The following is a 27,105-nucleotide window of genomic DNA, read 5'->3' on the forward strand; positions in this document are numbered from 1 at the left end:
CAAGCCCTTCTTTTTTGTTCAGTCTGCTTTCCCTTTCACGGCTGAAGTTCTGTTCTGTTCAGTTAATTCTCATTGATTATCTTCTAGCTACAAGTTTTTAAAAAAATTAAAATACAGAGAGCATTGTAACTTCCCCACAAAAATAGAGCTTTTGAGAAAATAAACATCAATCAGTCTATTTTGTTCATTCATTCTTTGATTCAGTTAATAGGTCACAAAACATTTACCAAGTACCTACTAAATGCCAGACACTCTGCTAGGTTTACAAATACAGAAATGATTATGAGTCAGCTGCTGCCTTCAAGGAGCTCCCAGTCAAGCAAAGAGTTTCAGTAATGTGCGATCTGTGTATAATTATGTACCCAGAAACATGCCTCTCTGCTACTTGTTAGGGCAGCAGTCCTCTAAGCTTAAATGAAGGGTTGTAAGGTTTAACCACAGACACCTTCTCTCGTGGCTGGCCCTGTAATAGAAAGCCAAGGTGCATTCAGGAAGGAATATGGAAATCCCTAGAAAGAAATGGGGAAATCCCCAGCTTGCCCGTGGGATCACTGGTACCCATCTATTTCCTCTTCTAATCTTTTCTGAGCCATTATGGCTTTTACAGAGCCATGCTATTCTCTTATTTTGCCCCACAGCCCTGCCCTACACATTTATATTGGAAAAGCCACAGGTAGACATGGAAGTTCAACTGCAAAGCACCATTTTACATACTCACAGAGGGGATTTTTTACACCAAAGAATTGAATAGGTACCTTGAGAGTCTGTCTCTCCCTTCCCTGCTTCAGCTTTCCCTCCTCCTGATATTTTGTTTGGTGATCCCTGGCTGTACAGATACTTCAGGTAACCAGAAAATCTTTCAACTAAATAGGATTTCATCATTAAAGTACTAAGTTCATAACTGGTAGAGCAGAAAATGTGTGAGGAAGGGGTAGAAATTTTGGTCAAGTTGAAGATTCAGTGTTTCAAAATTTTTTGAGTGGGGAAAGATGGTTTATTTTTTTCAACTAGTCTTACCTCTTTATGGCTGAGATATCAGAAATGTTTAGAAGAAAATAAGCAGACTTGCAGTCAAGTCCGAGAATGCTAGATTAGACATGAAAGGGGCCTTAAAGCTTGATTAATCCAACCCCTTTATTTTCTACATAAGGAAACCGAGACTCAGTTGACTTGTGTTAAGCCTCACAACTGGTCAGTGGGAGTATTTACAAACAACCCTATGTGAAACATATCCATTAGTTATACTGCTGGAAAAAGGAAACTTTCAAATGATTTGGAACATTTTTACCACAAGTTGAAATAACATATGAAGTATTGAATTATGTTTCAGAACCTGAATTCCCATCCCTGCCTCCACGTGAGCAGGTAGGACTCCCAATTAGAAAGAGACTACACATAAGCATAGTCCAATGAAATTCCACTATACCTGGATGTTAGGGCACAGAGACAGTGCAGTAGAGCCCTCCCTCCCTCAGTGGGGCAGGAAGCAGCTTACCTTTCCTGCTTCTTCAGTTGGTACTGTCACCAGCCTGGTGTGGAGGAGACTGCTCCCTTCATATGTAGTGTGACTTCACTGGGAGTACTGTTTTTCTCTAGAGCATTTGGTCATTTTCAGTGCTGGCACCAAGAGATCATAGTTCAGCACTGGCTGAATCAGTCCAGCCTCCTGTGTTCCTTTATGGGTCACTAAACTCCAGATACAATTCAATAATCTGGGGATTCCACTTAAGGGGGAAGGGACCAGAGTCACTTTGGAAGTGCAAGTAGAGGGTAATGTTGCATGTCAGGTGCAGAGCAAACTGTTAACCTGCATGAGGCAAGAGGTTGGAAGGAAGGGACTGTCATTGGAAAGGACTGGCTATGATATGGCCCTGGAGATCCACCAGAAGACTTGGTAGTAGCGGGCTCTATGAGACTCTCAGGAGGAAGAGGAAGTGGTACAGAAGCTGCTGTCCATGGTGCCACTCAGGATCTCCAGCTCTCTTTGGCAAAGATTGCAGGAATAGGGTTATTAATAGCCTGACAAGCTGGGATCTACTGATTCTGGGGTGAGGGATACAGCTGGGATAAAGTTGGTATGGGTTAGGGACTGAAGCAATGAAAATATCATTATGAACAAGGGGAGGGGAGTATTGAAAGGTCATGTAGTACAATGCTTTGTTCTTTTTTAAGCTGTGGTAAAGTACACACAACATAAAATTTACCATTTTAACCACTTTAATTCAGTGGCATTAAGTCCATTCATAATGTTGTATAACCGTCACCACTGTCTAGTTTCAGAACTTTATCATCACCCCAAATGGAAACTGTACCAATTAAGTAATCAGCCCCCATTCCTCCGTCCCTCAGCCCCTGACAACTACTAATCTGCTTTCTGTCTCTATGGATTGTGCACAGGTTTTGTGCCAGACAGAGCTGTGTTCATCCTGGCCCTGCCATTTACTAACAATGTGCTTTTGCTCAACTAACTTTGCTCCTCTGAGCCTCAGTTTCCATAGTTTTAGAATGAGAATTAAATCCCTTAGGCTGCAGAACTCTTGTGGGGATTGGTTGTGTGTTAAATGTTTAGCTGAATAACCTAGTTCATTCTTGAGTAGACATGCAATAAATGGTAGCTATTGTCTGCTTCATAAAAGCAGCGACAGTGGTCCTTTACACTGTATATTCCTGTGTTTAAAGTGCTTGTTTACCAAAAACTGAGGTAACACAAAATAATCATCTCCTCTGATAGGTGCTGAAGTATTTTGACTTTTGCCTAAATCTTTCCACTTTGAAAAAAAAATTCCATTTGTCTATTTTTGTCTGTGAACTTAATGATTATTAGTTGATGAATTGGTAGGAGTTATCCTTAATTTCGCTCTTGTTCCACATGCTGTTCCCCTCATCACTCTCTATCCTTTTAACCTGTTTTGTTTTTTTTCCTGGCACTTGTCACTACCTGATGTTATATATTTGTTGTTTATTTGCTCTCCCCCCACTAGAATGTAAGCTTCTTTGAAGCAGATAATTTGTTCACCTCTGTATGCCTGGCACACAGTTGTCACTCAATAAACATTTGCTGAAGCTTTATATAAAAATAAATAACATACGTATAAACAGCTGCACAGTTTTTCCTAAATATAAAAGTAGTACTTGTTTCTTATTAATAAAATACAGAAAAGTATAAGAAGAGAATTGAAAAATTGGAGAACTTTATCAACAACAGTGTATGCCCCTGGGAACTGTGCTTGATTGAGTTCATGTTAAAGTTTGAGGTGTTTTGGCCCATTCGAGCCAGTAAATAATAAAGATTTAACTCCATCTGTTTTTTTTAAATTTTATTTTAAATGTACAAAAGATGCTGGTAAAGAAGGATGGCTCCATAGGGATTACCTCTGGGAACACAGAATCCAGAGCCGAACAATGGGCTCTTAACGTTATTTGGGGAATCTGTTTTTTACCTCCTGTAATTGGTGATATATAATTAGGCCTGCATAGTACTTCTGAACACTGCCATACAATGCACTTCATTTAGCTGGGCTTATGGAGATTAGATCATGCACAGGAAGCTGGCTCCTTGGTTATCGAGCTCCATGGAGGAGTTGTGAGGCTTAAGGAGTATGAAAAATTAGGGTTGATTTAAAGGGACAGGGGTCCCTGGAAAAGTACAGAGATTTTTCTGCTGTGTGCCTCTATGACCTTCAGTTTTCCATAAGTAGCATTGATTCCTGCCTCCATACTTGCTATAAATAAGGGCCTCTTTAAGCTTCCTTTACCTCATCCTTTAAAATAGGGCTGCTAACACCGACTTCATGAGATTGTTTGAATTTTAATGAGCTAACTCTTTAAAAAAATCATAGTACCTGGAAGATAAAAATCCTAGCATAGTTCCTGGAACACATAAGAGTGTAATCATTGTCAGTTTCTCTCTTTTCTTCTTTTATCATCATTATCACTGTCTGCACATCAGGCTTTAATTAATTTATTGTAGCAGAATTACATTTTGAAATCCTACTCTGTTTGGAGTTTCGAATAGCATTTTGTGCTTCTTAAGATGCTTTAAGTTACCCACCTTGAGTTGTTATTGTTGTAATTGGTTTATTTGTTTTAGTCTTCTTGTTAGACCACAAGCAATCTGAGAAATGAGATGACTCTTACTCGTTTTTATATTCACTGTGGCACCTAGGACAGTACTTTGATCCCAGTGGATATTAAAAAAGAAGTACCATAATTATTGTTAATAAAAATCAGCATCCTCACATACTCAATCCTATAAAGCCAGAGCAGATCTAGATACACAGCATAACTTCTTTGAACATTTATTGATTTGGAGAGAATAGGACATGCCATTTTGGCAGTAACATCTTCAGCAGGACAGATCTAGAGCAAGCTGTTTTTGTGGGTCTTTTTTCCAAAGTAGTTTTAACTTTTTCTATGTGGCATTAATTGCTTGCTAGTTCCTAAGAGCAGGGCCTTCCGCAGTAAGAGAATTATTATACAGATGAATAATAAGCAGATTAGGAGACTCAGAGGTAGTCAAAGGTAGGAAAGTAAGGGGTCAGAAAATGGGTTAATTTGCCCATTTTGCCCAGCAGTTTTTCAGGCTGCACATACAAAAGAGCTGCCGTCCCGTCTCCCTCCCTGTGGTTTAGCCTGTCTGTCAATCTCAAATGGTTTCATTGGCCTTGGAGCTAAATTTGTTCATTTTAGGGCTAGAGTGTTGCTTACGGCAAGACTCTGAGCCCTGTTAGTGAGTGTGTGGTGCTTGGTTCCCATTCCTCTGGCCTTGCAGTCACACTGCCTCTCGCCATTTCCTTTTCCCTAGGTGTACGTGGTCGGGAATGAACCTTCAGCAGTTTTGGTGGACTCCCTGCTTCCCGTCCTGGGAGTGCTCTTTTCTCTCTACTGTTTTACCAAGCAGAGCGTGTCTCACATAAGGTAAACAACCAGAGAACCTTATTTGTTTATAAATAGTGAAGTCTTCTCGTGTGTGTGTTATTCTTGTTCTTATTTTGAATTTGACTTATGTCACCTTATAATTGTTTTTTTCCTTTCAAAGTTAGGAAAACATTTGAGGGTCCTCTTATTTTGCTCATCTAGAAAATGGAGAGCTTTTCAAATTGCAGGGAATTGGATGTAGTTTTTAGGATGACTTTCCTCAGCCTCAGTCCTAGACATCAGAGATGAAATCTTTGTTGACATGTATGAACATGCCACTGTTTAACTGGTGAGAAATACTGGAATTACGTGTCTAGGAAGGAGGAAATAGAGGATGGATCATAACTACCTGGTGGGGAGTTAGAAATCAAGCTTGGGAAATCTAGATCTGAATGTGCTACTCTGTAATTTAGACTTGGATTTGGTATTAGTGCTGCACAGCGCTGTTTAGAATGAGGGGTTTCTTAGTCATCCAAAAATAACCTTTGTATTGGAATTTAAATAGGACTCCTGTTGTATCAGGTCTATTTTCACAGCTACTTATGTTGTTTCTTTCTTCTTATAAGAGTTTATATCCTTTCTAAAGTCCTACAGAATTCTGATTTTTGGTGTTTGGAAATCCTCCACATGTAATATGATATACAATAATAGTACCCTCTTCATTGGGTTATTATGAAGACTAACTGTGTGTTAGGCTGTTTAGCAAATAGAAAGCTATCATCTTTAAGGGGTGAAGGAAAGTATAGTTGACCCTTGCACAACATACGTTTGAATTGTGCGGGTCCACTTATACACAATTTTTTCAGTAAGTACCTATATTGTTTTCAGTCCATGATTGGAAGTTTGTAGATATGGAGGGCTGACTGTGCATTAATCTATGCCATTTTATATAGGGGACTTGAGCATCTTCAGATTTTGGTATTTGCAGGGAGTCCTGGAAGCAATCCCTCACGGATACCGAGGGAGAACTTAAGTTTTGGGAGAGTCAAAAGTTATACATGGATTTTTGACTGTGCAGGGGGAATTGGTATCCCTAATCCTCAGTTGTTCAAGAGTTAACTGTACTCAGTCTTGCATATTAGTCAAAGCTTGCATATTGCCTTTGACTCTTAACTTTAAGTTGGTGCATCATTGTAGCCCAAAGCCATAACGGAAGTGACAGTAGAAAGTGCCGTGGGAAGACTATAAATATGTGAATTTGGCTTCAAAGGCCTACTGTCCATACAATAATTCTTGTTTTAGTGTTGAAACCCAAGTCCTCATAGTACTATCATGTTTGCATCAGAGACTGAGAAGGAAGAAGCAAACGTTTATTTCATTCCTCTCCTGGCTGATGGGCACCGATAAAAGGGGCTGAGGAATCAGCAAGAATTTGTCGGTATGCTGTTTCTTGGTCACCCACTATTGGTCCCATCTGTAGCGATGGTTTCATCAGTGTGACCTTTCTTTTGCATTGCCTAATCCAAAGGCAATGGGCACACTTGATTTTACCAAAAAAATAAATAAAAAAAATTCACGTGGGCTCATATGTCATATCATGGTTGCTTCTAGAGCCAAAAATCAGTCACTCATTCATTGAATTTCAGGATATTTGTATTCAGAAATTCACAAGATTCATACTTTCCACTCCTGCACTTCAGTAGAACTAGGTGATTGTGCCAGCATTTGGAATGCAGTGGGACCTGACAGTCTTTCTTTCTCTCTTGCTGGATGCCTAGAATAAGATAACGAGCTCATTTATAACTTTTTTCTGCCAGGTCACTTTGCCAAGATATCTTATTATGGTTCCTGGGGAAACTGGAGAGGAAGAAAGCAATTGCCAGCCTGAAAGGATTTGCAGGATTGGACAGATCTGTGCCTTCTCTCCATTCTCTGTGTCAGTTTAGAGCTGCCACTCAAGGTGGCATTATGATTACCATCAAAGAGGCCATTTGGTGAGTCCAGCCATCCTTTGCTATCTCTCTTCAGATTTCATTGTACCCAAGAGGCCATTCTGTGACTTGTCCGCTAAGGGGCGCTGATAGAAAGGAAACTAAAAACTCAAGCGGCTGGGCTGAGGTGCTCCTGTTTATTATAATATCTAAATAAAATGTGGGCCTTAAGTAATTATCCAGGCTTCTAGCTAAGAGTAGGTGCAATTTACTGGAGCCTCACAGCTCTGCATCATGACAAGGGCCCTTACTTCACAAAGCCTTTGCCAGTAAATCAGAGTAAAGGGCAGACACATATTCACCCACAACACCGTAACAAACCAATGCTCTTTCTCATTCTCAAAGTGGTATATGTGTGTTCAGAGTCAGACTTATTCCTAAGGGAAATTGCTTGATAGATGCCTTTTATAGAAATTTTATAATTGGGGTTTGTTTCTCCTAGGGATTGATTAGAAGGTGCTTAATAAATGTTACTGGAATGGATAATTTATTTCTCCAGCATCTCACAAGTGTATTTTAAATTATTTTCATTTTCCGGGTGATATGTGTAGATATTATTACCTCAGAATGTAAATTCTTGTTGATCAGAGTTCATATAATATTTAACTGGTGGCAGCTACTCTGCTGAGATGTCACATCACTTTCAAAATGCTGCTGTTTGTTAATTAAAGTGTTTAAGTTTAATTTTTTTATTCATGGTTAACTTTAAGTTTTAGAACACTCTTTCAATATGATGGACTTGAGGAAAATAAAAAAACACATTGATTGCAAACAATTATCAGTACAAACTCAAGCTAGTATTTTTCTGAGAGTTGTTTTGTTGAACATTAGTAGGTTCTGTGGTTATAGCTATGACCCCGAACTGAAAGAGTTTAAAAAATTTGGTATGTTTATTTAAAAAACGCTTTGGAACAGTTTAACCTGGGATCAATTTAGTGACTCGATAGAGAATTTTATAGCATTCAACTTATCAGAAGTTAAAACTTATTACTGTCTTAACAAGTTTTTAGTGCACTTCTTAGGGCATATATGTCAAAATCAACAGTTCTTATTGAAACTATATATAGTTTCTCTTTATTGTAGGAAAAATAACGAATAGACAGTGCTTGAATGAATCTCCATCCACTACCAGATCTTTAACCTGGGGTCTCTACGTGGACTTTTAAGGGGCTATAATCTACTTGAAATTATGCACAAGAAATTTTTCTATATGCAAACATGAATTTTTTCTGAGGTAACAGGAAAATAATTTAAACAAAACTTCGAGGTCTTTTTAATGATTTGTTGTATGGAAATAACGTTATTTTAGAATGTTATTAATGAGGTTTCAAAAAAATATCTCTGGGTAATCAATCTTCCCAAAATAAATCTGACTCCACTTTGCAGTGATGAAGATGAAGCCCTGTACCAGAAGGTGTCCTCAGAGCAGTGCCAGGTAGAGCATCTCGGGGACTTGCTGTCCCACTGCCAAGAATGTGGTTTGGCTGGTGACTTCTTCATCTTCTGCTTGAAGGTGAGGACTACAGTACATGTGTGGTTCACAGTCAGCTTTATTCCAGTGTAGCATCAGGAGCCCCTTTGGATTTCCAAGGCAGTCATAATTTTAGGTTCTAAAATGAGGTCCTATTAGGAGAAATAATCAAGAGGACATAAGGTAATTTATTTTTTAGTAGGTTTGGTAAAAAGAAGAAACTTACCTTCAGCAATACACATATAATTGAACGACTTTACAAGGTAATTTGCATTGAAATTTTAGAGATGACCAGAGCAGAATTGTCGATCTATGAAAGGGTTAATCTTTGCTCTGTGTTCACAATAAGAACTCTTTTGAAGTTAATAGCAGGTTTTACAGCTATAGAGTAATCCCTTATCCTTTCTGACTATTGTTTTGTCAGGTATTTGGGAAGGAGATTTAGCAGTTCTGCCTCTCTCATTTCATTTTGTAGCCACTTGAAACCTTTTCCGGGTTTACTTCTTAGTACTGGTGGCTGTGCTTCCTTTTGTTCTAATCTCCAACAGTAACCTGTACCCCATACCGTTACTCCTTATTTGCACTGTTCGAGACCATAAGCCAGGTGGTCTCTGATTCCCTATCTCCCAGCTCTGCCTTCTTCATTATTTTCCCTAAATAAAGTGTCTACTCCAAGAGAATGTTTCTGGAGTTTAAGGATGGTGTGGGTGTGGGAGAATGCAGGGAGGGAATTAGGGCTAACAACTCTAGAATTTGAAGTAGGAGATACTTATGCTTTCTCCCCTCCATGTTCACATCCATCCCCCCTGCCCAGCCCCTTATTTTAAATAACATTACAAAAATATATCCTCTTAATTGGATACTTTAAAAAATTTTTGTTTAAAAAAAAAATCAAAGGCTTTTTTTTTGCTCTAAACCAAGGTTTTTCTACCTTGGTACCATTGATATTTTGGGCTGGATAATTTTTTGTTGGTAGCAGGTGGAGGGGCCTTCTGGCAGGGGTGCGGGGCTCCCTGTGCATTATAGCATGCTTAGCAGCATCCCTGACCTCTACCCACTAGGTGCTTATATTACCCTCCAATTATGATGACCAAAAATGTCCCCAGACATCACTAAATATCCCCCTGGGGAGCAAAATTGCTCAGGCACAGTTAGGAAGCACTGCTCTAAACTGTCAGTTATTCTGTTAAAGCATTAATTGTTAAGTAACTTAATGTTTTCCCTTCCCAAGGAAATGTACAGTTTGAAGGGTAGGGGAAAAGCCTACACAACTGACAGTAATGAATTATGTATTGGTAGAAGTTTAGTTCTAAATATCTTAGGGAAAAGGGGCTGTGGTGCTGAAAGTATCTAATAGTCTCTAAAAAGGGTTTGGAAATGTTATATGGCCTCAGTTCAAGGAAGGCTAGTGACAGAGATCATAGAAATACTGGTAAAATAAGTAGTCTGTGAAACTAGTTCTTCGTGTATATGTTTTTCATTATGAAGTTTTAAATTTCTATATACAGGGTATCATAGTATAGGTACAGTCCACAATGTTTTTGAGATCTCTCTATCTTGATATCCACATAGACCTAGTTCATTTATTTCAATTGCTGCCATATAATAAATGCATCACAGTTTATTCATTCTCTTACTGCTAGATATTTTTGTTTCCAGTTTTGGGCTATTATAAATAATGCTGCAGTGAACGCAGACTAGTCCTTTAAACACACATTTCAAACAGAGTTTTCTAGCTGTTTTTGAGCCCTTCATTCTACAGGTTTTTTATTCCCTTTTCCTTTTCTCCTACACTGATAGGAGTTGACTCATGTGGCTGTGGAAAATGAAGCAGAGTTAAAAATGCAGCCCCTCTCCAGCAGAAGCCTCTTGGAATTAGAGCAGCACCAAACTCTTCTGGTAGAAGGCCAAGAGCAGAAGCTGCTGGTCCTGCAGCTGATGGCTGTTCTGTGCGAGAGAATGTCTGAGCAGATATTCACAAACATCACTCAGGTCAGTGTCTGTCACATTCTGGATCCAGCCTGGTTTGGCTTCTTTACATTCTTTCCACAAAACGTTCCAAAAATGTTACTCAGAGTGTGGTTTGATGACACCTGCCTCAGGATGACCTGGAATGCTGGTTAAACATGCAAATTACTGAGTCCACACCAGACCAAGAGAACCAACACTTTCATAGGTCCTGGAATCGGCATGTTTAACAAGCTGCTGAGGTGATTCTCAAGCACATAAAACTTTAAGAACTGTTCTAAATGTTTATATGTTGTATCAGAGTGGTTTTCAACTTCTGGTGCAAATGAAATCGCCTGGGATCTCTTTCAAAATATTGATGCTCAGCCCACTTTTAGAGTTCTGATTCAGCATGTCTTCGTTAGAGCCTGGGCATCTGTATTTTTAAAAAAATATTTTTATTGATTTTTAGAGAGAGAGGAAGGGAGAGAGAATAGAGAGAAACATTGATCGGCTGCCTCCTGCTCACCCCCTACTGGAGATGGAGCCTGCAAACTGGGAATCGAACTGGCCACCTTTTGGTGCAGAGGACAATGCCCAGCCAACTGAGCCATACCTGCCAGGGCTGGGCATCTGTATTTTTTAATGCTCTATGGATGATTCTAATGTGCATCAAAAGTTGAAAATGATTAGAAATTCAAATTTGAAAAAAAAAACCCAAACCTTGAATTTTACAGGTTGATTTTTAAAAAAATGTTTTTCGAGTAGAGTAACTATGTGAATCAGCACCTGAATTTTATTGGCTCAGCCATAATTTTTACCAGCTTTTTTAAAAATAGGAAATAAAAGTAATAAAGCATAGGCAGTGCAGGTTGCCATAGTTTACCACTTTACCAGAATTAGTTATTGCTCGGTTGGTGAATAGTCAGTTGTAAGATGGTATGATTGTCACGGTTAAATCTGAATCTCCAGCTCTTTGTATCCTTCTCATTGTCATCTGCCTCCGGGTGTTGCTAAGCAGCATTTCAGTACAGCTCCTGCTGAGAAAATTTGCAGCTGCCTGTCAGCTCCGACTTATCGTGGCTGTTTAATGAGAATTACGTTCATGATTTCTTTCCTGCCCTCTTATTCCTTCAATTCACTGACCCTGTGCTATGTTACTCAGTAGGATGATTTGTTTCTCCTGTGTTTATATCTGTTCCCTAAAGATTTTTTCATACAGACCTTATTTTTTTGTCTCAGGATGCTAGTAGGAAGGGGAAATAGTCTAAAAACTGATATGACTTGAGCTTTTGCACTTAGCTCCCTTTACTCCTAATTAAGGAACAATGGTTTTAGGCTGATACAAAAGTGATTTGTCCCATTAAATTATCCTTCAGCTAAGGTTAAAATGCATCGGGACAAAAAGAACCCCCCACAAAAAAAATTAAGTTGCATTTAGTAGTCTTACTGCTAGTGATAATTTTGGCATATTATTTTGAAATACACACATATGGATAAGTTATAAGTAATGAATAGTATAGTGATTTTGTTAATATGATTAGGAATCAAGAGTTTCAGTGTAAGAAAAGAGTTATAAAATCAAACAACTTGAGTAAAAACCCTAGTATATTGAATTTCACTTGGAAGCATGAGTATGAACTCATGATTTATTTTTCTCTTTTTGAAAAATAGATAATTCCTAGCTGGGCCCACTATCAGTGCCAAGAAGCAATGACAACTCAGTAGCAATAAACAGCATTTGTACTAGATTATAGTTTCTAAATACCATTTTCTTCCACTAAAAGAAAACAAAGCTTACAGGATTAAAGATTTATTTGTGGCCTAGGGTAGGGATTGTACACTATAAGCCTCAGGGCATCTTGTTGTACCTGAATACAAGGAAACTATCTGAGATTAATGAGGTCGTGTCAGTAACACTCAGGAGCCAATTTGAAGGGGCTGCCACTGGCCATAGGACATTTGGATCATTAAAAAGAATCATGCCTGCAATGGATTGAAACACATCCAAGTTATAAAAATTCTAGTCCCCACAAGAAAATTGCTTGTAGGACATCTTTGGAGGTTGTTAGGGCACCAACTCATTATTTTGTAAATTGATAAATGAAGGAAAAGAATAAAGCATTTATCTTGCTTTTCCTTGGGAACTATATTTCCATGTAACCAAATAGTCAATGAAGGAAAAATTTTCTTTATGCAAGAATCACAACTAAAAAATTCAAAAAGAGAACTAGAAAATGACATTTTGTAATCCCCTAATGAATTAATGGATCTAGGTAACAATCATCAATGTCTGCCAAAATCATTAGGGGTAAATAAATGTTACTAGGCCAAATATACCCAAGCCAACTGATCCCCCTCCCCAGCATTTTATTAAGAAAACTTTCACATTTGAAAGAATTTTATAATGAATACCTATATACCTACTGCCTCGATTCTGCTATTAGCATTTCGTTACACTTGCTTTAGCACATATTAATCTATGCTTTCCACTGTTTAGCCATCTCATTTTTTATGAATTTCAGGGCTAATACAAATATCAGTATATGTCCCCTAAATATTTCAGTATGGACAGATTGATCTTAACATCACCATAAATAGACAAGCAGGCATTATGTGCCTGCTGATATAATACAGTAGGACATATGCAGCACCTCCTGGGAAGGGTTCTTACTTAAAAAAATAAAAATAAAAACTACAAATCCGAAAATGTGAGTCTGAATTGAATCAAGGAAACTCAGGACAGAGGAGCAAGTTAATGCCATGAGGAAGCAATCGACCAAATGCAGAATGTGGGAAATTCTACAGTATGAATGACCCAGTTTCTTTATCAAATAAATGACATCAAAAAGGAGTAGGGCTGAAAAAAAAGGAGCAGGCTGTTGTAGCTTGAAAGGGATGTATAACCAAATGCAATGTGTGGATCCTGATACAAACAAATCAAGACATTTTTGAACAGTCGTGGACCGAGTATTAGAGGATATAAGGGATTGTTGGGTGTAGTCATGGTATGGTAGTAACACATACTCACTGTAAACACATTTAAATAGCATAGAAGTACAACATTTCAAAATTAGAGATTTCTGATTAAAGATGGTGTATTGAGCACGTGTTTATCTCCCTCCTCTGGAAACCGCTAGGACCAATAGAACAGAAAAGGAGAGACGTAAAAAAAAGAGTAACATTTGGAAACTGGAAAATAGTAGCTGATTTGGCAACTTCAGAAAATGAGAAGTTAAATGCCTGCAAGGGAGAAGTCAAGAAGCAAAGCACTATATTTCAATAAAATTATTTTTAAAAATGTTTTGAAAAGAAAAAAACAAAGCAAGTTACTTTTCCCTGCAGAACCCTGGAAGGACTGGAGACCCTAGATAAGCTCTACAGATGGAGCTTAATTTAGAGCTTAAAACAGGTTGAACGGCTCTACTAGTTTCAGTAGACTCCTTGATTCCTTCCTCAGTTTTGTACAACCACCTCCTCTCCCCAGCAAAAGACTGGAGGTTTATCTTGAGAGAGGTTGAACTCAAGAGCCTCTGAACTTGGGTGGTGGTAGCAAACTGAAAAACTGGAGGATTGCGTTGGCTTCTCTGTACTCAGCAGTGAGGCCTCCAGCCCCCTTCCCCTCAGCTGCCAGAATGATGGCAACAGGTTTATACATCCCCATAGGATTATTGTGAGGCTTTAGCCAAGACCTGTAATGTGTTCAGAATGGTACCTGGTAAATAGTAAATGCTTAATGTTATTATTAAATTAACCAGCTAAATAATTAAAAGTGGTTGCCTCTGTGGGGCCAGAACCAGATGGAGAGAAATGGCATAGGGCACTGCTGGTTTTCATTATAAACTTTCAGGAACATTAGGCTTTTAAAATTCTGTTCCTTTACAAAAAAATTTAGGTAAAAAGTGAAAGTGCCTCCCCCCCCCCCAGGCTTCAGTCACATACCTGTCCTTGTGGCTGGCAGCCCCACCAAAATCACAGGAAATGAGTAGTACGGGGAGGAGCTGTTATCCAAACAGGTATGGTAGTTTTGCTGTTACAAGAGAATTTGGGGGAAAGAGTACTTCATAGATGACAATACAGCTGACTATCACACCAGTAAATAGCTCCCAGGGTTGGTTGGTTGGTTTGTTTGTTGTTGTTTTTATATATAGACAGATATCGAAAATTTCCTTCTTAATAAAAATAGGATGATACTACTTGTTTTCCAACATTAAAAAAAAAAGTATTTATATATTATATATATATATATAATCTATCTCATGGAGAGGAACTTAGAAAAATTCAGAAGGCTAGTTTTTCCAGGAATTTAACAATATTTGTGCTGAAATAGAAGCTTCCTATAAGCAAGGTGTGCTTTAGAAAACTCTTGAATGGCAAAATAGGTAGCTCAGGATGGTAGAGAAGCAGTTTCTCTAAAAGGACCAGTGTCCTTAACTTCTGGTATTAGTAAAGTACTAGGCTACAGAGGATGGTGAAAATTGCCGTAACTAGCATCGTTCATTTCAGTAAGTGGAACTTTAAATAACCTTTCTAGTTTCCTGCCTTACTCCAAAAGACAAGTGTTAACAAGCCACTTTTTTGACTTTAAGCTTGCAATAAAGATTCTAGCATAGCGTGTAATTTGCCCAGGGAGTTGAACATGCAAGCTTGCATGGTATTTAGAGACTTATTATGACCTATCTCAGCTGCCCCATTTTCAAAATGATTTTTCCCTTTTGAGCCATTAATCCTCAGTGTGTGTCTGTGTACGTGTGTGTACGTGTATGTGCATGCACATGTGTATGTATATGCTGTCTTTTATTCACAGGTGTTTCTACCTTTGAAGGTGATTAATCAACGTGCAGTTAAAAGGATGCTGACCAAATTAATTCCATTTAAGGCTTAGTTGTTAGCCAGATGTGATGTAAAATGTTATATAAGAATAATCTTAATCCTTTAAAAATATTTGATACTTAAAAAAATGACTCTGGATCATTTGTGCAGATTGATTGAGGACACTGGCTTCCACATAAAATTGAACACCTCTTCCCCCATTCTTTGTTTATTGGAATTAGACTGTCAAAATGGCAGGGGTGGGGCCCTGGCCAGTAGCTTAGTCGGTTAGAGTGTCATCCCGATACACCAAGGTTGCTGGTTTGATCCCCAGTCAGGGCATGTGCAAGAATCAACCAATGAATGCATAAATAAGTGGAACAACAAGTTGATGTTTCTCTCTCTCTCTCTCTAAAAATCAATACAACTATTTTAAAAATTAAAAGAAAAATGGCTGAGGTGAGGGGGAAGGTACCTTGAGGAGGAAACATCATTAGGAAAAGCAGATCTAGGACCCTCTAAGGTGGTCAGAAAGTAACAAATCATTTTTCATTTGAATTTTCTGACAAAATGCGTGAAAAGTAAAGGAAGGTGGATTAGTATATTAAACATTTGGAAAAGTATAAATGGACTTTCTCGTTTATTGACTGTATGGCCTTGAGCAAATAACCTCTTTAAAAGTCTCAGATTCTTCAGTTCAAAATGAGGATAAGAGTTGTGGCCTCCTAGAGTTAATATGAGACCTAAGTGAGACTGCATGTGAAACACAGCACCATGCCTGCTACACAGTATCAGTTGTTCTTGAAGGTTCTTGCTGTCATGATGTTGGTATAGAAGATGAGGATGTAGACATACGATGTAAAGAAAATGTTGAGATTGTTTTTTCTTACTCCCCACCGATTCTAAATCTCATTTCTGTGGTAGGTGGTGGACTTTGTAGCAGCAACACTGCAGCGAGCATGTGCAAGCTTGGCCCACCAGACAGAGAGCACCGTGGAATCACAGACACTGAGCATGTCCATGGGGCTGGTGGCTGTCATGCTGGGAGGAGCTGTTCAGGTGAGTGGCAGACCTGAGCCCAACTTGAATGGAGGGAGAAAAGAAAGAGAAGAGAAAAACCTTTTGTTTCCCTTCCATACCCTTGTGAGAAATAACGGTGGATATTGCACATACGAGAGCCAGGATAAACCAGCCAGGTTGTTAATGAGAATTGTCTCTAAAGTAGAGGACAAGAAAATTGTGCCACTTCCACCTTGTCACCTGCATAGTGATCACCTTCAGAAGGGCAGGGCCCTTTCTGACCTGGCATAAGCTTGATTTGGAAATACCCAGCACAGTGTTTTGCATCTGTGGTGAATACTGACCCCTCTTACCCTCACTGTAATGGCTTTCCAAAGCTCATCCCTACTGTTGTAGTCCAGGGAAAACCTTTGTTATTTGCTGGTTGCTTAGCATTCCATCTGTTTTGAATAGTTTCATTTTAGCACCGGATCCATTGTTCAACCCATATCATGTAGCATGTTAATTAAAGCTTTGTTTCCAGTGTATGTGTCTTTTACATATTTAATTTATAATATTTTAATTTATTCACTTAAAAATATTTATTGCATACTTGCTTTGTGCCAAATACTGAGCTGAGGTGCTGGGAATACAACAGTGGACAAAGGAGACATGGTCTCTACCCTCATGAAGTTTGTAGTCCAGTAAGGGAGTCAGATACCAAATAACTATGCAAAATATACACTTAGAATTGAATGAAGTGCCTCAGAAGAGAAATGGAGGGCACCAAGAGAACAGAGCATCCAACCTAGGCTGAGCACACAACCTCAGTCTGTACTAAGGAAGTATAAGTTTAAGGTAAGACTTGAACAATGGATAGGAATTTGGGAGTTTGTGTGGTGCAGATGGAGGAAACTCTTCTAATTAAAGAAAGCATCCTGTACAAAGACTGGAAACCAGGAAAGAACTTGGCATACTGAAGACACTGATAGAAGGCTGGGATAGCTGAAATGTAGAGACCGAGGGTCAGAGTAGTGCCAGACAAGGAGGAAAGGTAGGCACTGGTTAATTATATTCTACATTAGGTTAGGAGACTACAAGGAGGCAGAATGGGCTCAGTGCAAGTGTTGTGAAATCTAACCTGAAATCACACTAGCTGTAGCTCTTAGCAATGAGTAGGGAACCCTTTGAGAGTGGAATTCTGAGTTTGAGGATTCAAATTTGATACTGATTCTTGGTATGTTAGAATTTTCCATCTCTAACCTGTCCTGACGGGGAAAAGGCATTTTTATTTGTGCCTGTTGTTAACATGAAGCCCATTTCTTGGTAGATTTACACAGTACTCCTAACTTTTTTTTTTTTTTTTTTAATATGTGTTTATTGATTTCAGAGAGAGGAAGGGATGGGGGAGAGAGAGAGAGAAACATCAATGATGAGAGTCATTGATCGGCTACCTCCTGTACGCCCCCTACTGGGGATCGAGCCTGCAACCTAGGCATGTGCCTTGACTGGGAATCGAACTATGATCTCCCGGATCATAGGTTGATGCTCAACCGCTGAGCCATGCCCGGCTGGGCAGTACTCCTAATTTGATATTTACTATATAGTTTAAAAAAAACATTTTTGGTTCTGTTTCTAGAGTTCTGTTATATCCCTGCTGATAGAACTGTCAAGGAGGGTTTCACCAATGGAATAGTTTTTGTTAAGTTGTATTGTTACTGTATTTAGTTGGCCTGATTGATTTTTATTTTTGTGATTGAACATTAATTTGAATAGTCTTTGTTTCTATAAATTGAGAACATGATTTTTTTAAAAATTGATTTTAGAGAGAATGGAAGGGAGAGGGAACGAGAGAGAGAAACATCAATCAGCTGCCTCCGTCATGCACCCTGAACAGGGATTGAACCTGCAACAAGGGTATGTGCCCTGACAGGGAATCCAACTGGTGACCTTTCGGTGCACAGGACAATGTTCAACCAACTGGCCAGGACTCTTCCCTCTTATTTAACTCTTATCATTGCAAACTACATCCCAAATGGAAAAATAGAGCATAGAAATCTCCCTTTCCCTTTCTAAAAGCCCATTGTTGGGACTGACTAGTAAATTAGTAATGTTCTAAGAGGCATTCATGTGACTTATGTAAATGTACATCCCTTACCTGTCCCTGCCCTTCCATGATTTATCCTTACTCACTGATTACATCCTTGATTCCTCTGACTTTGCAGTTATTTAAGTGAACATAAACACGTCACCCTTATACTTTTGCACTAAATATTCTTTTTTTTCCTGTTTGATTCATGGACTTATAAATGTCTTCTAGAGTAATGCTGGGTTTTCTGTCTTTGTGTTGGGGAAAAAGTCATGATTCTGAATTATGTTTTCAGATAATCATCTTGAGGCTTAGGGTTTTTTGCTTCAGAGTCTGGAAGATTATACTGTACCTGTTCCCAATGAGGATTAATTACTTTAGCTGATGAAACAGTATCAATAGTATTTGAACTATCTCGTTTTCTGATTTATGTAATTAAGGTGATTGTTAGAACATAGTGTCTGGGAAGAGAAGTTGACTAGGAGAAAGTATAGGCTTAAGACTTCGAATAAGACAACTGAAATTCCAAACTCATTTTCTGAATTTCAGGGTTGGTCATCAGTAAAAGTAGTATGATGTTAGTAACTTCCCTGTCCCCTCAGGAAGCAGTTTCTGCCTGATGTTTCCTGGCCTGTTGGGTCCTCTGAGCTTTGAGGTGCAGATGGTGGGGCAGGGGCTTGAACCCAGATCTTGACATTTCATACCACATTTTCTGAGAGTATCATAGAATGAACTTTTTCAAGAAATATTTATCAGCTGGTGTGGGGTAGAGGCAGTCAACGGGGGGAAAAAGAGGACATCTGTAATACTTTCAACAATAAAGATAAATTTAAAAAATATATATATCTAGTGCCTCTTTGCCTTCATGGAGCTTACTTTCTAGTGGCTGTGATTAATCTGATGAATTCTTAATTATTTTTTTAAAAAAAGATTCTTATTTTTATATCTTATGTGTGTCTTTAAGTATAGTTCACCATAGAACAGGGCATACTGTATGCTGACTTAGAACAAAAGTAAAAGTACTACTGGTATTATGTAAAAAAGTATCCAGACATGTAAACTGGTCAGCTAAATATCTGAAGAAATATAAATGATGTATGGAAATGAGAACACAATGAATGACTATAAGTATTTTTCAGAATTTGAAAATTTTAGGTCAGAATTTTATTGCTAGAAGAGACTCTGGGATTCTTCCAAAACAGTGATTCTCACTGGAGCAGGATAAGGCAGGATGAGGGTATGCCTGCCCCATAGGGGAGCCAGGGAAAGCCTCAGGTGGGGCTTTGTCGGTGTGCAGTTCCCTCCTCAGGATGTTATGCCCATTCTCACATGCTTACCTCTGAAGCACCTTCCCACCACCCTCAATCCTGGCCCCACCAGTCCAACCTCCAGTTCTCTAATTGAAAACTTGTAGAAGTTTAGAACAACTCACTACCTAACTGGTTCACTCCTGACACCCTGAAAGAAATCATAGATGTGACTGACATGGCTCTGCTCATTCCATTCCCGAAGCATTCCAGAAATTCTGGAAGAGAGGCAGCTAGATAAAGGAGCCTGTCACTAACTTATGGGCTACTCCTTCAGATCTGAGGGCTTTTACACAGAATCCTGAGATCTGTGCTGAGAAGCTGTGACAGGAGTAGAGATGAAGGCTTCATGGTCAGGTCTCAGTCTTGATGGTAGCCCTAAATGACCCTTGAAAAGTAATTAACTATTTAGTGCTTCAGTTTTCTCATCTACTAATTAAGTGAATATTACTTTATACCTCAAAATAGTTTTTTAATATTTATGAACAAATAGTTGGCACATGTAGTCTTAGATTTTCCTCATTTTTCAAATAGTGGGAAATCTGTAGGCTTATGTAGCTGAGAGTATGCACTGCTTTAATTGCCTTATCAATTATTTGATTCAGAATCCACCTACCTGTCTGTGTGATTAGAGAAGTTACCCAGTTTAATAAGATGATTCCCCCAATGATCAATAAGTTTGAAAACAGGGAGAACAGATATATTTTTTTAAATAGATGATTTTTTAGAGCAGTTTTAGGTGTGCAGAAAAATTGAGCAAGAGGTACAGAGATTTTCCATGTACCTGCCTCCCCTGCTATCAACATCCTGTAACAGGGTGGTACGTTTATTACAATCGGTGGACCTACACTGACACATCATTATCACCCAAAGTCTGTGGTTTACATTATAGTCACTCACGGTGTTGTACACTCTATGGGTTTTCACAAATGTATAATGACATGTATCTACCACATGTAATAGTTTCACTGTCCTAAAAATCCTCAGTGCTCTCTTTATTACCCCAACCCCAACCCCTGATAACCACTGATCTTTCTACTGTTTCCACAGTTTTGCCTTTTCCAGAATGTTATGTGGTTGAAATCATACACTATGAAGCCTTTCCAGACTGGCTTCTTTTACTTAGAAATATGTATTTAAGTTTCCTTCATGTCTTTTGTGGTTTGATAGCCCATTTCTTTTTAGTGTTGAATAATATTTTATTGTCTAGATGTACTATAACTTACTTATCCATTCACCTACCGAAGGAATCCTGGTTGCTTCCAACTTTTTGGCAGTTATGAATAAAGCTGCTATAAATATCTGTGTGTAGGTTTTATGGCCATAACTTTTTAACTCATTTGGATAAATACAAGGAGCATGGTTGCTGGAGCATATAAGAGTATGTTTAGTTTTGTGAGAAATTGCCAGACTATCTTGCAAGTGGCTGTACCATTCTCCATTTTCACCAGCAGTGTATGAGAGCTCCTGTTGCTCCACATTCTCACCAGCATTTGGTGCTGTCAGTGTTTTGCATTTTAGTTGTTCTAGTAGGTGTGTAGTGATATCTCATTGTTGTTTTAATTTGAAATTCCTTGACGATATAGGATGTTGAGCATCTCTTCATATGCTGTATAATCTGTATATCTTTTTGGTGAAGTGTCCAGGTCTTTTGCCCATTTTTAATTGGGTTGTTTGTTTCCTCACTGTTGAGTTTTAAGGGTTCTTTGGATAACCGTCCTTTATCAGATGTGTCTTTTGCAAGTATTTTCTCCTAGTCTGTGGCTTGTCTTCTCTTTTTTCTTTTTTGCATTTAAAAAAAACAAAAACCTTTATTGATTTCAGAGAGAGAAAAAGAGAGTGAGAGAGTGAGATAGAAACATCAATGATGAGAGAGTCATTGATCGGCCCCCTCCTGCATGCCCCCGACTGGGGGTCGAGCCCGCAACCTGGCCATGTGCCTTGACTGGGAATCAAACCCTGATCGCCTGGATCCTAGGTCGATGCTCAACCGCTGAGCCCCGCCCTGCCGGGCTTCTCTTTTTCTTGACATTGTCTTTTGCAAAGCAGTTCTTAATTTTAATGAAGTCCAGTTTATCAATTATTTCTCTCATGGGTTCCTTTTCTTTGGTATTTAATCAAGAAAAGTCATCACCATACCCAAGATCATGAAGACTTTTCTTTTATATTATCTTGTAGGAGTTTTGGAGTTTGGCATTTTACATTTAGTCTATGATCCATTTTGAGTTAATTTTTGTGATGGTGTAAGGTCTGTGTCTAATTCTTCTTCTTTTTTTTGCACATGAATGTCCAGTTTTTCTATCACCATTTGTTGAAAAGTCTGTCTTCATTGTATTACGTTTGCTCCTTTGCCAAAGATCAATTGACTATGTGGGTCTATTTCCGGGCTCTCTATCAATTCCGTTGGTCTATTTGTTTTGGGTGTGTGTTTTTTGTTTTTAATATATCTTTATTGATCTCAGAGAGAGGAAGGGAGAGGGAGAGAAAGAGTTGAAACATCAATGATGAGAGAGTCACTGATCGGCTGCCTCCTGCACACCCCCAACTGGGGATAAAGCCCACACCCCGGGCATGGAATCGAACCGCAGTCTCCTGGATTATAGGTAGATGCTCAGCTACTGAGCCACGCCTGGCCAGGCTGGGTGTGTGTTTTTAAGAAATTGTTGTATATACTAGAAATAAAAGAGTCCGTGTACTGTAGATATAAGTAGATATTCCCATTTCAGATGTGTAAAAAAAACCTGCAAAGGTCCATGATACTGCAGAGGTACTGAATGATGGTCTAGCATCATGATAACAGTAGTAAAATTATTCTAAAGTGTCTTTTCCAGTTCCACGTAGATTCCTGATAAAATTGACCCTTTTCTTAGATGATATAACCTTTACTCTATACATATATATTCTCTTCCTTAAGATACAGTAGCACGAGAATGGTCAGTTGTTTTACACATGAAGATAATCTGACATGTTGCAGAACTAGAAATTCTACTTTATGCCGATTTTGCATTAGTTTCTAATTGTTTATACAAAGAAAACTGAGGGGAGTGTATGGTGAAATTCTACAGGTATAAACCTGTCATGTGCCTCAAATTTTCATTTACTTTGTAGGAAAGTAGTGGGGAAAGTGAGTAGTAACAATTCTATGGACTTATAATATAAAATGAGAATAGTATATAGGTCCTACAAAAACAGTTAGTTGGTTAATTGGTTGTTTGGTTGGATAATGAAACAAGTGAATGAATAAGTAATAAATACCCTGCTTTGTTCTAAAAAGGATTTAAGAACTGCAAGGTTTTCAAATTATCAGGGCCTCATGAAGCCTCATATGGTAATTTTTCTAGTATTTTCAAATAGATAAAGATTACCATTGATCCTTGTTTTCCCCACTGACTGCACATGTACCTTCCCTAGTAAGGTCTATGGCATTATTAGAACAAAGCTTTTGGAAAAAATAAAATCTTATGTAATTTTTCACTCCCACTTTCTTGGAGAAATTCCTTTTTGCCAATTATTGTCCCTTTCCTTTCCAGACCTGTGGTGCCATTGTATGCTAACCTGCCACTTTAGATCATATAGTTAAGAACAGCTTTCTTTGTTCAAGTGAGACTGTGTAGGGTGTTGGGTAAGAGTATATAGACTCTGGAGCCAGACTTGTTGAGTTCACATCTTATCATGTGACCTTGGACATGTTACTTAACTGTTCTGTGTCTCAGTTTCCTCTGTTTAAAAGGTAGATAATTGTAACTAGATCATAGGGATATGAATATATGTATTTTGTTTGCTTATGGTATTTATTTTTAAAACATTTACATAGTACTTACTGTTTCAGGCACTAAGTACTTTGCTAATAGGAGCTCATCTTTTTATGGCAGAAGGTACATAAAAAATAAAAATACAATAAAAGTAAAAAATACATTAATCTGGAAAATAATTTTATCATAGAATTGCGTATTAAAATCTGATTTGGTAAGAACAGATGTAGCGACAAACAGTTTAATGGGTAAGTGGGTACAAAGGATGTAAACAGGCTGTTCACAGGAAAAGACATGCAGACAAACATGGAGAGATGCTTAGTAGTGCTACTAGTCTGGCTAATGCAAATTAAAACCATAAGATACCATGTTCTGCTCATCAGATTATAAAAGTTAAGAGTAATAATATGCATTACTGATGTATTTTTTTAACTTAGGAAAGTACCTCTACATGGCAAGTATTCAATAAGTGTTTTTTGTTGTGATTGTTCAACAATGGTTATTAGTGCCAGACTCAGGCTGTCTGCGGATTACACCAGGAACAAGATTTGCTCCCTGTTCCTTTTACTCAGGATGTGTTGCCTTATGTTCAAGTTACATTAACATCTGCGATGTTAATTTGGGTTTGCATTTTTCTTTTCATTTTGTAGTTAAAGTCAAGTGATTTTGCTGCCCTGAAGCAATTGCTGCCTCTATTGGAGAAGGTCTCCAACACATATCCAGACCCTGTCATCCAAGAACTTGCTGTTGATCTCCGCATCACCATCTCTACCCATGGAGCCTTTTTCACTGAGGCTGTCGGTGTGGCTGCCCAGAATACCCTGAACAAAAAAAATTCAGAAGGGAAAATAGAAGAGCAGCAACAAACCAGTCATGAAAGATGCACTGATGTGTCTCATAGCTACCTCGAACAGCAGCAAAACTATGAGAAGTCCAACCAAACCAGCCTAAAATCTAGTGCTCCGCGCATTCCTCAGGAGGTTGGTGAGCCCCACATGACTGTAAACCAGAAATCTGGAAGCGTAACCACAGAACAGCTTCAGGAAGTTCTTTTATCTGCTTATGACCCTCAAATTCCAACACGGGCTGCTGCCCTGCGAACTCTTTCTCGCTGGATAGAGCAGAAAGAAGCAAGAGCCCTTGAGGTGCAAGAGAAGCTTCTCAAGGTGAGTAAAACACCTTACTGTAATACACAGGGTGGGACAGCTTTCCAGGGGCCTTACTGTGTATCAGGTACTGTCCTGGATTACTTTCGGGGAACTTGCAATTGTTCTGAGGAGGCAAGACTTAGACACAGGAAAGACCTAGATAACCGCACAAGGCTAAATTGAACATGAACAGAGTACCAGAATTTTTATAGGCAAGAAATGCTATGGAGAGTCAGGAAGAGAAAAGAGTTGAAATCTGGAGGAAGTAGCTCTTGTTATGGCCTTAACGAACTAGTAAAGTCTGAACAGATGAAAGAAGAGGGGATGGAACAGCATGAGCAGATTCCCAGAGATGGGAAAGTACCTTTCTGGTAAATAGACACTGTGACCCAGCCAGCAAAGCCACCTGTATTCTCTGGGCCCCTTTTAGAGGGGCTTGGATAGAGCTGGTTCTCCTCCCCTCTTCTCCCTTCATCACAGTGAAAATGTTCTTTACATCACAGATTTATGTGAGAGAACATATATGCTTAACTGGGGATCTTTTCCCCTTTGTGGAAATTATCCTGACCTCAGTATGGGTTAAGAGCAAATGATCTAGATACTGCTGACCAAATTCCAGATCAGTTTCTTGGACAAATCACTTAAACTTTCTGAGCCTCAAATTCTACATTTGTAAGGTGAGGGCCCACTTTATGTTGAAAGATTTAAAGTAAAATCATCCATGTAAAGCACTAATTATAGTGATAGGCACATAATGAGCACCAAATAAAGGTTAGCTCTTGTTGTTATTATCTCTTCCATCTGGTTTAGCCATTAGACTAAGAATTGTAATTCTGATTGAAAGCATTTATTTTTAGTCACTAAAATATTAGAATCAACAGTATACTAATAATTGCTATTTATTGAGCCAGGCCCTATATCTTTCAGGCATTGTCTGTAGTCCTCACAACAACTGTGATACTGGTATTATCCCCCACTTTCATAGAAAAGAAAAGCGAGGAATGGAAATGTGCCAAGAATTTGTTGTCATTAAAATGTTGCTGAAAACCTTAAATTATATATCTTCCTTGAATATGCATCAAAAATGTCCTTTCATACCCCTGTTTGGATGGTGAATTCAGTGAACATCTTTGGAGTTTTTTAAAACTTATTTGATCTTCATCTGCTGTACATAATAGGTCATCAAGGTCCCATCAGTTCTTTTTCCAAGAGATATTTCAAATCCATCTCTTCCTCTTTATTCCCATGACCACTACCCTGGATTACACTTCCTTTGCTTTACATGATCCCCACCCCTTCCAACCTGGCCATCTTCCCAAACAAGCTAATCTTAGGCTCTCCCTAACATGCTGCACATGTGGAAACCAGCAGCGTCAAGTGATATTAAGAACCCCTGTGCCAGCAAAGGACGCACCACTGGCTAGGCATGGACCAGGCATCCCTATCTGCCCCCTAGACATCAAACAGGAGGAACAAGGGCACATGGCCACTGTCCTTCTCTCACCCTCCTGTTAGGGCCTAAACCTAACATGTCACTGTCATATCTTTTAGATAAGCAGTACCCACAGCAGTTGACACACCCTGATAGGTTCCTAAATTGTGAGATGTGTTGATAGTAATTTGTTAGTAATGTCAATTGAAGTGCTGAAATTTGGAAAAATATTTTAAAAAATAAATTGGGTCTGGCTGCGCGTGGCTCAGCACTTGAACGTTGACCTAGGATCCAGGAGATGGCAGTTCAATTCCCGGTCAGGGCACGTGCCTGGGTTGGGGGGCTCTATCCCCAGCAGGGGGCATGCAGGAGGCAGCCGATCAGTGACACTCTCATCATTGATGCTTCTATCTCTCTCTCTCCCTCTCCCTTCCTTTCTCTGAAATTAATAAAGGTATATTTTTAAATAAATAAATAAATTGGAACAGATTTAAAGTTATCCCAATGATAACATTCCTGTCTCTCATTTATGTTCCCACATACTTTCTGAGTGCAAGAGAAAAGGATCATATTACAGCAAATGTGCCGTCAACTGGACATACCCCACACCTGGCCTTTTATGTGTCATGGCCTGTAGTCTGTCACATCACATGTGAGAATGTTGTCCACCAAGGGTTGTAATGGGAAAAGTGTTGAGGACTGTTCCTCTAGAGTTTGGTTCCCATGCCTACTCCTGGTGTATACTTGACTACTTCTCTTTATCACTACCCTTTTTTAACTATTATAAAAACGGGAGTTCAAACTTATATACTGTTTTCTCCACAAGACTTTAGAAGTCAGACCAATGTCTAGCTATAAGACAAATAGAAAGCAAAATATTTATTCTCTTGAAGCTGCTATGAGGGTCTCAATCTTGTTTGCTCTTTGTGAGTCAGATCACTGCTGTATTTTGTGGTTCCAGATATTCTTGGAGAACTTGGAGCATGAAGATGCCTTTGTATATCTGTCTGCTATCCAGGGTAAGTTAGTCATGGTTTAAGGACTTTGAGTCTGTGGACCAAAGAGTCTGTCATGTATATTTGCACAAAATCTCTAAAGTCTTGGAGCCTCATAACTATGACTTGACTGAAGTCATAATAATAAAATCCTGGAGGGTTCCCAAAGGGTCCTTTTAAAGTCTCAATGTCTCATAATGACATGGAGGTCTTTATTTATGTTTGTGGACTAAATCCCACTTCCTGTAGTTCAAGGAGGTAAAGAATGGCTCACGTATGAGCTCTTACTACATTAACCTTTTATG

At 38.8% G+C, this 27,105-nt stretch overlaps 1 protein-coding gene across 1 annotated transcript in view; it reads left to right on the forward strand.

Moving 5' to 3' along the window:
* Positions 1 to 27,105, forward strand: part of TANGO6 (transport and golgi organization 6 homolog) — a gene marked incomplete at its 5' end in the record, with an annotated part of 127,728 nt that overhangs the window by 24,805 nt on the left and 75,818 nt on the right. Inside the window, 7 exons of the mRNA XM_081118739.1 lie at positions 4,805 to 4,917; positions 6,675 to 6,851; positions 8,235 to 8,361; positions 10,120 to 10,311; positions 16,003 to 16,137; positions 23,876 to 24,391; positions 26,767 to 26,824. Of these exons, the coding sequence (XP_080974865.1) occupies positions 4,805 to 4,917; positions 6,675 to 6,851; positions 8,235 to 8,361; positions 10,120 to 10,311; positions 16,003 to 16,137; positions 23,876 to 24,391; positions 26,767 to 26,824 (1,318 nt within the window). The remainder of the gene's footprint in view (positions 1 to 4,804; positions 4,918 to 6,674; positions 6,852 to 8,234; positions 8,362 to 10,119; positions 10,312 to 16,002; positions 16,138 to 23,875; positions 24,392 to 26,766; positions 26,825 to 27,105) is intronic.

Source organism: Miniopterus schreibersii (genome assembly GCF_964146895.1).
Source record: "Miniopterus schreibersii genome assembly, chromosome: 18".
NCBI classification, from domain to species: Eukaryota; Metazoa; Chordata; class Mammalia; order Chiroptera; family Miniopteridae; genus Miniopterus; species Miniopterus schreibersii.